The 11,467-nt window shown below is 59.0% G+C and overlaps 1 protein-coding gene across 1 annotated transcript; it reads left to right on the top strand.

Annotated features, from left to right (window-relative positions):
* Positions 1-236: 236 nt before the first annotated feature.
* Positions 237-10,461, top strand: LOC311627602 (forkhead box protein R1-like; the record flags this gene model as incomplete). Its single annotated transcript, XM_084894102.1, has 8 exons — positions 237-252; positions 642-774; positions 3,784-4,031; positions 7,483-7,569; positions 8,575-8,649; positions 8,741-8,964; positions 9,149-9,372; positions 10,110-10,461. 8 exons carry the CDS (start codon positions 237-239, stop codon positions 10,459-10,461), a joined length of 1,359 nt encoding a protein of 452 aa, XP_084750228.1.
* Positions 10,462-11,467: the final 1,006 nt, after the last annotated feature.

Raw genomic sequence — 11,467 nt, 5'->3', positions numbered from 1 at the left:
GGGCACAGCTGCGGGCTCTCGGGCCAGTCCGTGCTTCTCTCCCCATCGATGCTTCTCTCTGTGGCTCCCTCTCTGAAAACAAATAATAAAAATATTAAAAAAGAACGGGCGCTCCGGGGGCGGCGCCCGGGGCCAGTGGGAGGCTGGCTGAGGGTCCTCTCTCCTCTCTCCTGACCCAAAGCGTCTCCTACCGGGTGCGGAAGGGGGCGGCCACCGAGTCCAGCCGAGAGGTCCCCATGTCCACCCTTCCTCGTGAGTACCCCTCAGCGCCGGCCGCCCCCCGCCCCATCCTGCCCCGAGCCTGGGCGCTTAGCACACCTGTTCACTTTCATTGATTTGGGAGATTTGTTGTTCACTTACTATGCGCTCACTGGGGATGGACCGCACCCTCAGCGGAACGGGCACCGCTCTGCCTGCTGGGCCGCCCGCCCCCCGGCCGGCGTCTCCGTGTGGCCCCTCTGCCCGCCACGCTGAGGCCCTCCGCGGGGACCGGCCCGCCGACTGCCGTGGCCTCCGCCGTGCGGTCCCCGGGTGGGGTGTCTGGCCCCGCGGATGGCCGGGGTGCTGGGCGAGTGGACAGGCGAAAGGGTGCGTGGCCGAGAGCGCCGGCCGGCCGCGCCCTGACCTCCCGCCCCCCGCAGGGCGCCAGGCGGCCTCCATCGGGCTGGGGATGGCCCGCACGGGGGGCATGGTGGTCATCACCGTGCTGCTCTCCGTCGCCATGTTCCTGCTGGTCCTGGGCCTCATCGCGGCCCTGGCCCTGGGCGCCCGGAAGTGAGGAGGCCGCGGGCGGAGGGGGCTCGGCCAGGAGGTGGGCACTGGCCGGCTCTCCAGCCCAGAGCTGGGCCTTCGCTCCTGACAAGCCAGCCTGTTTCCCCCACCTGTCTGGCTCCTTGGTCACCCTCCTCCCTCTGCTCCTCCCCTTGTCTCAGGCCCCCTTTCCCAGCCCCCATGTCCGCTTCCTCCCCTGCTCCTGTCACAGCGAGTTCCCGCCCTTTCACTTCTGAAATTGCCTCCAACGATACGTCCCAGTGCCCCGGGCCCCTACCATGACTGGGCGTCCCAGTCAGGACACAGGCCCAGGCGGTGGGCTTGATCCCTAACGGGTGGACATGAAGCAATCGATCCATACTTTGCTCTCACCTCTCTGTCTCTCTCTCTCTCTCCTTTCCTCTCTCTCTCTGAAAATCAATTAAAAATATTTTTTTTTAAAAAAATAAAGCCTGGCTGGTGTGGCTCAGTGGTTGAGTGTTGACCTATGAACCAGGAGGTCCTGGTTCAATTCCAGGTCAGGGGCACAGGCCTGGGTTGTGGGCTCGATCCCAAGTAGGAGGCAGCCGATCATGGTTCCCGCTCCTCATTGATGTTTCTCTCTCTCTACCTCCCCCCTCCTCTCTGACATCAATAAAAATGTGTTTAAAATTAATTAATTAGCCGGGACCGGTTTGGCTCAATGGATAGAGCGTCGGCTTGGGGACTGAAGGGTCCCAGGTTCGATTCCGGTCAAGGGCATGTACCTTGGTTGCGGGCATATCCCCAGTAGGGGGTGTGCAAGAGGCAGCTGATCGATGACTCTCTCTCATCGATGTTTCTGACTCTCTATCTCTCTCCCTTCCTCTCTGTACAAAATCAATAAAATATATTTTAAAAAAAAAATTTAATTAATTAATTAAGCCAGCCGCTGCCTCTGCTGCGTGTGTCCCTCCTGTGGCCCCTCCCCCCCCCCTCCCGCCCCATTCCTCAGCTCCCGCAGCCAGCGAGGGGAACTCGGGTCAGAGTCCTCAGACCCACAGCGAGCCCCCAAGCAGGGCTGGTGCACCACGAGCGGGCAGAGAGGCCACGGGGCCTGGGGGTGAGTGGGTGGGCACAGCTGGCCGAGCAGGGGAAGCCTGGGGCAAAGGATTGGAGGCTCTGATTGGGGAAAGACAGAGGGCCCCCAGGGGAGACCAAGGCCAGGATCCTGGGGGGGGGGGGTAGAGGGGCTCTGGAAGGAGGGAGCGGGCGTGGAGTAACCTGGGGGGCAGAGACAAGAGCGGGGACGTGGTCACTGAGGGAAAGAGCAGGAGGAGTCGCCCTCAGTTCAAGAAAATGCCCCCCGCCCCCGCACGCTCCTCCACCAGGCCCAGGGCTGAGGAGCAGCCTGCACAGAGGTACCTGCCCTGGGCCAGAACCGAACCTGGGACCCCTTGGTCTGAAGCCCGAGGCTCTGTCCAGTGTGCCAAACCTGAAAAGGAAAATGGGGGGGCGGGGAGCTCAGTGTCTGGTTACAACCCTGGTCTTACTTCCCGCTCTGACAGCGCGCCCCAGGCCCTGCCGAACACACTGGGCGGAGCTGCTGGGACCCTCAGGGTCAGAGGCTCCCCGAGTTCAGTTCAGCCTTAGGCCCGGAAGCAGATCTGCTACATAAAGGTTACACTTTCCTCCCTCAGAGCTGGCTGGTCCTTCTGCCACAACAGCACGACTGGGAATCGAACCGTGGCTTCCTGGTTCATAGGTGAATGCTCAACCACTGAGCAACACTGGCCGGGCCGGAAAACACACTTCTCAGTTGATTTTTATAGAAATAGAGGGAGGAAGAGAGGGAGGGAGGAGGGAGGGAGGAGAGAGGGAGGGAGGGAAGAGGGAGGGAGGGAGGGAGGGAGGAGAGAAGGAGGGAGGGAGGGAGGAGGGAGGGAGGGAGGGGAGGAGGGAGGGAGAGAGACAGGGATTTGTTCATTCATTTATGTATCCAATGGTTGCATTACTGTATGTGCCCTGACCTTGGTGCATTGGAAGGATAGTTCAACCAACTGAGCCACTCGGCCAGGGCCAAAACCAAATTTAAAAAAATATATACTTTATTGATTTTTTACAGAGAGGAAGAGAGAGGGATAGAGTTAGAAACATCGACCAGCTGCCTCCTGCACACCCCCTATTGGGGATGTGCCCACAACCAAGGTACATGCCCTTGACTGGAATCGAACCTGGGACCTTTCAGTCCGCAGGCCGATGCTCTATCCACTGAGCCAAACTGGTTTTGGCAAAACCAAATTTTTATAAAGGATATTATTGGGCCCTGGCCGGTGTGGCTCAGGAGATAGAGCGCCGGCCTTCAGACCATAAGGTCCCGGGTTCGATTCCAGTCAAGGGCACGTTCCTTGGTTACAACCTCCTCCCTGGCCTGAGCCCTGGTCAGGATCGTACAGGACGCAACCAATTAGTGTGTTTTTCTCACATCTATGTTTCTCTCTGTCTCTCCCCCTCCCTTCCACTCTCCCTAAAATCTGTGGGAATATATCCTCGGTGAAGGATTAACAACAACAAAAGGACTTTATTAAGAAAACATTCTCATTTCTGATTTCCTGGTTATGTGAGCCGATGTGTTTAACGGCGTGATGTCTGCAAATACTCTTACCCAGCTCAGAAGAACACTATCCATGCGCATGGGGAAGAAAAATTAAATCTGGGTAAATGTCAGTAGTGTAATTGCTGAATTACAACTTTTTTGAGTTTTTATAGTATTCTTAGGATTTTTCTAAAATTTTTAAATTATAAAAAACAAAATTTAAACCTGGCCAGCATGGCTCAGTGGTTGAGCGCTGACCTATGAACAAAGGTCACAGTTCGGTTCCCGGTCAGGGCGGGCGTGCGGGAGGCAGCCGATCCACGGTGCCTTCTCATTGATGTTTCTCTCTCTCCCTCTCCCTTCCGCTCTGAGATCAATAAATTAAAAAAGAGCACCACTTAATCCCTCCCCACAGCCTTCTCCAGATGGGATTTTGGGTAAGCCTTAAAGCCTCCCAGCCCGGAGGAGGGCGTCCTCCAGAGTCGCTCCCGAGCGGGCGGAGGGCGGGAGCCGCCAATCAGCCCGGCAGCGCGGCTGCAGCCTCAGTCTCCCGCCCCGGCTCCCCCGAAGGTGGACGTGCGGCTGCAGCGCCCGGACCTCTGGGCCGGCCTCCACGGCCAGGTCCCAGGGCTGCTGGACTGGGACATGGGCAACGAGTGCTTCCTGGCCTGCAGCACGGCGCACCTGCCCGCGGCCGAGCAGAACCGTGAGCCTGGGGGTGTGCTGGGGGTGGGGGTGGGGGTGTGAGGGTGGTGGTGAGGGTGGGGGGCATGGGGGGTGGGGGTAAGGGAGAAAGGGTGGGGGGGTGGGGGGTGGGTGAGGGGTGAGGGAGGGGGTTGGGGGTGGGGGGGCGCGTGGGGCGCGTGGAGCAGGGCCAGGCCCAGCTGTGGGCCGTCGGGCGAGCCCACGCAGCTTGGAGTTGGGGCCCGGAAGCTGGAGGCCCCGCCGGAGCAGGACCCGGCCCCGGCGCAGCGGCTCGGCCCGGCCTGCAGGCCCCTCCGCCGCTCTCCTGGGCGCACACAGGGCCGGTCACTTGTCTCCGGTTCTGGTTCTGGTTCTGGTTTGGCGTGCTGTGAGCTGCGGTCCGGCCTGAGAGGGCTCCGGGCTGGGCGGGAACCTCAGGTGCCGGGAGGGAGACATCAGCAGCCTCTGAGCACGGCCACCTGGTGGGCCAGGGACTGGCGTTAACTCAGGTCCGCGCGCCCACCCCGCCCTCCCGCGGTCCGCTTTTAGGCCGTGTCTCTTTAACAGTGTCTCTTTACAGCGGTTTAGCAGTCCTTTGTTTATAGTTACCTTCATTTACATAATGCTCATTGTTTCCCCTTATCACCTTGGTTTTGGTTTTTGTTTTCCGTGAGGTCTTCCTGGTCCTCTGGCCTTCCCGTGGGCTGGCAGAGAAAGGGTGTTTTTGTTTTTGTTTTTTTTAATCTATTTTTATTGATCTCAGAGGGAAGGGAGAGGGAGAGGAACATCAATGATGAGAGGTAATCACTGATCCGCTGCCTCCTGCACTCCACACCCTGGGGGTGGAGCCCAGGTCAGGCCTGTGTCCTGGAGAAACAAACCGTGACCTCCTTGCTCACAAGTCGGTGCTGACCCTGAGCGGGCGTGGAGAGCGGTCAGGCTGTGCCCTGGACGGTCCTCGCTCCTGTGCCCGCCTGCCCTCTGCTGCTCACTCCCGCACTCCGCTCCTCCGCAGGAGTGCTGATGGCCATCCCTGTGCTCTGACTCAGAGCTTTAGTGAGACCCCAGTTTGCCAGGCACAGCTCATGCTACATAGGAAGGAAACGGACAAGCCGTCATGGAGCCCACATTCTCCTGGAGCAGCAGCCCGCTAGTGATGGGCTCACCAGTGTGCCAAACGGAAAGGACACAGAAGGGCGGGGGGGCGGGGGGGCGGGGGGCGGGAAGGGGGTGGCAGCTACAGTGTAAACAGGCACTGGTGTGGGCTTCATTGGGACATGACATTTGAGCATCGAGTGGAAGGAGGTGTTTAGAGGGAATGTCTCAGGCAGCGGAGTCGCCAGTCCAAACGCCACCAGGAAGGCCTGTGCTTGGAGGGAGAGGAGCAGGAAGGAGGAGGATGAAGGAAGAGAGGAGGCTCACGGGTGTGGCATGGAGACCAGCAAGAGCTGCCTTCCCCTTTAAGGACCTTGGGGTTGACTTTGAGGACTCAGAGGAGTTGCCTCAAAGTCTGAGCAAAGCAATCTATCTGGTGGAAGCTTTTCTTTTAAAACTTTTTGGCTTCTCTGTCCCCAAAATACGGGTGGGACTTCTGGACCTTTTGGGGCTTTGCAAAAAGCCCCGAGGGTGGGGAAGGGGGTTGTGAGACCACACCTAGCCCTCTGGGGCTGTGCATTGTTTTGGGATTTATGGCCCCGGTAACACGTGAGCAAACGGGCCGGGCGCTGCAGGAGAGGCTAGGCTGTTTTCCCACCTGCCTTACACTGTTCCACTGAGGAAAGTTTGTTACAGAAAGAACTGGCCTTTAACCTTCCTCTTAATTCAATGGCTGCTGTAACTGTCTTGAGATTTATTTTTTATTTATTTATTTTAATTTTTAAAGTTAAATTATCTGTGTACATATTTTAACATTCCCTTCCCCTCCCATACATACCCTCCCTCCCCAGAGTTTTGTGTCCAATGATTGTACTTATATGCATGTATACAAGTCCTTCGGTTGATCTATTATCTCCCCCAGATCTCCCTCCCCTCCCCGCTGTAATTTGACAGTCTGCTTGTTGCTTGTCTTGAGATTTTTAATAACTTTTTAACAAGGAGCTCCACAAGTTATGTAGCTGGTTTGGCATGATCTATATTCTGAAAAGATCACGGTGGCTGCTGTGTTGTGGGTACACTGTACATATAAAGAAACTAGGCCCTCGCCGGTTCTGCTCAGTGGATAGAGCATTGGCCTACAGACTGAAGGGTCCCAGGTTCAATTCTGGTCGAGGACACGAACCTCAGTTGTAGGCTAGATTCCCAGCTCTGGTAGGAACCAACCGATGTGTCTCTCTCACATCGATGTTTCTGTCTGTCTCTACCCCACCCTCCTTTCCATTCTCTAAAAATTAATGGAGTCCAACTGATGCGGCTCAGTGGTTAAATATCTATTATACCTATGAACCAGGAGGTCAGGGTTCAATTCTCGGTCAGGGCACATGCCCTGGTTGCAGACTCTATTCCCAGTAAGGAGCATGCAAGAGGCAGCCAATTAATGATTCTCTCTCATCATTGATGTTTCTCCCTTTTTGAAATCAATACAAATACATTTAAAAAATCAATGGGAGCCGGGACCGGTTTGGCTCAATGGATAGAGCGTCGGCTTGGGGACTGAGGGTCCCGGGTTCGATTCCGGTCAAGGTCATGTACCTTGGTTGCGGGCACATCCCCAGTAGGGGGTGTGCAAGAGGCAGCTGATCGTTGACTCTCTCATCGATGTTTCTAACTCTCTATCTCTCTCCCTTCCTCTCTGTACAAAAATCAATAAAATACATATTTAAAAATAAATAAATAAATGGGAAAATGCCCTTGGGTGAGGATTAACACACACAAAAAGAAAGGAAATGAGGATCCTAGAAACCAGGAGATTAGTTAACTGGAAAGCTACTGTGGTGGTTCAAACTAGAGCTGATGCTAGCCTGGACGGCCAGGATGGCACTGTGGACGCGGAGGGAGAAGGCGGGCCTGCTGGCAGAGTGGTGTGAGGTAAGAGGTGAGAGGATGACTCCTCCCGGGTGTTCGGCTAAGTAAGGGAAGGATGGGGCTGCACTGAGAAGCAGGTTCAGGAGGAAACTCGGCATGTGTTCTCCACAGGCTGAGTGGAGACACTTTCCATATCCAAGTGGAAATGTTGAGTAAGCGGATAAACATACGCCTGGAGCAGAGTTCTGCACGGGTGGGCTGCAGATAGCAATTCTGATCTGGTACCGAGGCAGGGATGGAGAAGAGAAGCGGAACTGGGATGAGCCCTGGGGCATCACATTGTAAAGAGATTGGAGATTGGAGAGGAGCAAAACCTGAGGGAGGGCCATTGGAAACGGGACTGCGTTCGAAAGCCGCCCACAGGAAGGGAGTGCTTTAGGGAAGGCGTGGCCAGCGAGGGGAATGCTGCTGAGGCTGCTGAGAGGAGGGCTGCAGATATGCCGACCATGCAGTTTGGGCAGACATGAGGTTTGGGGCAGCGGTGGAGGAGAAGCCTGATAGGTGTCAACATGAAAACATCCCAACCTGGAAAGAGCTTTGTGAGTTTATTTGAGCCAAATTGTCGACATGTGCTGGGAAGAACCTCAGCGGACTGAGATGACCTCCGGAGAATGGCGGTTCCATCTGTGTTCATACAGTGCCATCAGAGGAGGGGCACAGGTGGGATAGACGGGAGAGGCGGAGAAAGCAAAGCGGGAAACCCTGGGACTGGGTAAAAAGTAAAATGATGGGCACAACCTTACAGGATAGTTAAGTCAGTAATTAACATGATAACCATGCTGGGCGCCCAGAACCTCAGGCTGTGCCCCAGGGGCTCCGGGAAAAGGGAAGTTACAAGCTACCAGACACTTCAAGGGTGTGTTATCACTGATGCCGAAAGACTGACGGCTCCGGGAAGGTAAAGGTTGGCCTTGTCAGGGAAGATACCGCCTAGGAGGTGACTGCACCATCACTGCTTTAGTTAAGGTTTCATTTCACACCATCCTTGTGATTCCTTTAGGTCTGAGTCGGCAAGGCCGCCATGCAGGCCGCCCTGAGCTGTCAGGTTAGCTTGAGGCCCCTTCCGTCCACGACAGCAATGAACCATGCAAACAGGAAGAAGGAAACGTGTTTCTGGCTAAAGAAACAGCTTGTAGGAAGGCCTGGGATCAGATCAGGAGTGTGGTCTGTGGGAGGTGGTGAGGGCCTAGGAGGAATGCCTCCACCCGGACTCAATCCTGGGGGGGGGGGGGGTGCATGCAGGAGGCAGCCGGTCAATGATTCTCTCTCATCATTGGTGCTTCTCTCTCCCTCTCTGAAATCAATACAGAGATATATTTTTAAAAAGAGCAGGTAGACAAGTCTGGGTAGAGATGTGAACGTTGTTGTCCTGGTAGACAGTAGCCAAGCCACCGGCACCCATCAGGTCCTTCAGGGCGTGTGCAGTGCGAGAAGAGAGGACGCACCGGTGCACGAGGCCGAGACGCGGGGAGAAACTGGTAGATGGGGGTTCTCTCCCCACCAGGGCCCTGACCCTCTCCCGTCCGTCTTTCCGTCTTTGCCAGTTGCCAGATACAGACTGCGAGTGGTTGAGCCCCCACCGCGGCCGGTGAGGAAAAGCCCCGCCCCCGATGGAGATGGTGAGTGGGAGCCCGAGCTCGGCGCGGGCCCAAGGCCCGGGCTGCACCCCATGCCGTGAGCCCAGGCGCCCAACCTGCTTCCTCCGCACAGGTCCGGACATCGAGCCCAGCCTGTGGATGTGGGTGAACCCCAACATCGTGTTTCCCCCAGGAAAGCTGGAGGTCTCACAGCCCAGGCCGGGGGACGGCCCGACCAGCACCCGTCCCGCCCCTCCGCTGCCCCCGAGAGAGGAAGACTGCGCCCGCTGCCCGGAGGCCGGAGTGGGGGGGCGGTCTCCCCCTCCGGAGCAGCCCCCTGCCCCCAGCAGCTCGGAGGTGGGGGCCTAAGGCTGCAGGCGGTGGGCAAAGGGATGATGCATCGCAGAGTTCTGGTGTTCGGGGTCGCACAGGGTTAACGGGCTCAGAAACCAGCTGTGCCCTGGGCGGGGACCAGGCCCGATGGTGGCCCTGGCCGTGGAGGAGGCACGGAGTCAGGGCAGCCCCTACTCTGCCCCTCCAGCTCGCAGAAGAGGAGGCTGAGGGCCAGCACGACAGCTCCTCTGTGGCGCTCCCGTCCCCTCACAACAGGGCCCCCCTCCAGAGTCGGAGGCCCGGGCAAGCCAGCAGCCAGGAGGGGAGGCCCTGGCCTCGGCCCCCCCTCAATTACTTCCACCTCATAGCCCTGGCCCTGAGGAACAGCGCCCCCTGCGGCCTCCACGTGCAGCAGATCTACAGTTTCACCCGGTAGGTGCCTGCTGCCGCCGAGGGCCCTGGTCTGAAACACCTGCCCGCCCAGCCCGCGCTCCCTCCGGCCCTCTGCGCGGTCCCAGACTCTGCACCTCCGCCGCTCACACCCGAAACTCGGCTCTTTTACGACTTCGTTCCTTTTAAAAATATATATTTGTATTGATTCAGAGAGGAAGGGAGAGGGAGAGAAACATCGATGATGAGAGGCCATTGACTGGCTGCCTCCTGCAGGCCCCCCAGTGGGGATGGAGCCCATAACCTGGGCCTGTGCCCTGCCCAGAATCAAACCGTGACCTCCTGGTCGATGCTCAACCCCTGAGCCACGCCGGCCGGGTTTCATCTTAGTTCTTTTTTTTTTTTCCACCTTTATTACTTTTTTATTAAATTATTATCTGTGTACATATTTTAACATTGCCCCCCCCCCCATCTTAGTTCTTTAAAACAAATTCCCCGGTGACAATGCCCACCTCCCTCTAAAGACCACCTAGTGTAGTCGGGGCTCCCCAGCAGCCCCCGTGCTCTCCCTGCGGACAGTGCTGCTGGGCGCGGCTCCCGGCCCGGGGGCGGCAGGGAGGGCTTCCCAGGCCCCCGTGTCCGCGCCTCGGGGCCCACCCTGCGTCCCCTCAGAGGGAGGCAGGCCTGGTGCGGAAGACGGGCTGTGCCGCCCCGACGGGGGAGGCCAGGGGGCCGGGCCCGGGAGCCAGCCGGAGCGGCCCCTCACCGCCCGTCCGCAGACAGCACTTCCCCTTCTTCCGGACGGCTCCCGAGGGCTGGAAGAACACCATCCGCCACAACCTGTGCTTCCGGGACAGCTTCGAGAAGGTGCCGGCGGCGCGGGCCGGCTGGCCGCGGGCCTGCCTCTGGCGGCTCACCGCGGAGGGCCGCCGCCGCTTCCGGGCCGAGGCCCGCGCCCTGGCCGCCGCGCAGCGCGCCCGCATCCGCCAGTGCATGAGCCGGCCAGGTGCGCCCGGGGTGTGCGTGTGCGTGTGCGTGTGCGTGTGCCCGCATCCGCCAGTGCATGAGCCGGCCAGGTGCGCCCGGGGTGTGCGTGTGCGTGTGCGTGTGCCCGCATCCGCCAGTGCATGAGCCGGCCAGGTGCGCCCGGGGTGTGCGTGTGCGTGTGCGTGTGCCCGCATCCGCCAGTGCATGAGCCGGCCAGGTGCGCCCGGGGTGTGCGTGTGCGTGTGTGTGCGCCCGCATCCGCCAGTGCATGAGCCGGCCAGGTGCGCCCGGGGTGTGCGTGTGCGTGTGCGTGTGTGTGTAAGGGGGGGCTGGGTGTGCAAGGCAGGAAGCCCGCCGTGGGAGGAAGGGGCGAGGACAGCGGTCTGAGATGGGGGGCTGCCTGACGTGGGGCCACCCGCACGCTGGGACTGGAGGCCCAGGGAGCTGAAGGAGAAACAGCCCAGATGCCATTGGTCCTGCTCACGGCCAGCAGCCGGGCACACGGGGCCAGTGCCGGGCCTGGCGTGAGCGGCCATGTGCCGGGCGCCAGGAGGGGAAGGGGCTGGGCACCCCGCTCACTGGCCCGTGGCCTTCAGGGGAAGGCCGAGAGGGCCCGGCCCGGGGCGCACCTGAGAGGCCGCTCCGACCCCTCTCTTACAGACCAGATGCCCTCCCTCTTCGGCCTGTGAGTGCGGGCAGGAGGCCGCCCGAGCCCATTAAAGTTCCAGCAGCAGCCTGCGTGTGTGTGGTCTCTGGGGGGGGGGGGGGGGGGGGGGCCTCTGAGGCTGGGAACCGGGTGTCCCCAGAGGCAGTGGGCAGTGCTCTGGTGTGCAGCAAAGAGGTCCCATACTCCTTCCTCAAAGGAAGACAATGCTTCACCCTCTTTGGAATTTTGGAGCAATTTTTCCTTTTAAGTCAATATTTTTATTGACTTCAGAGAGGAAGGAAAAGGGAAAGATGGAAACATCAATGATGAAAGAGAATCGCTGATGGGCTGCCTCCTGGGGATCGAGCCCGCCGCGCCCTTACCGGAATGGACCCCTGACCTGGTTCATAGGTCAGCACTCCACCGCTGAGCCGGGCCGGCCGGACACCGCCCCGCTTTCTGGGCGATGGCGGCAGTCTTGGGAGATGCACTCTGGTAGCGGCC

Source organism: Pipistrellus hanaki (genome assembly GCF_964339955.1).
Source record: "Pipistrellus hanaki genome assembly, chromosome: 9".
Taxonomy (NCBI): domain Eukaryota; kingdom Metazoa; phylum Chordata; class Mammalia; order Chiroptera; family Vespertilionidae; genus Pipistrellus; species Pipistrellus hanaki.
The sequence above is the reverse complement of the archived record's forward strand: the minus strand, read 5'-3'. Positions and strand labels throughout refer to the sequence as shown.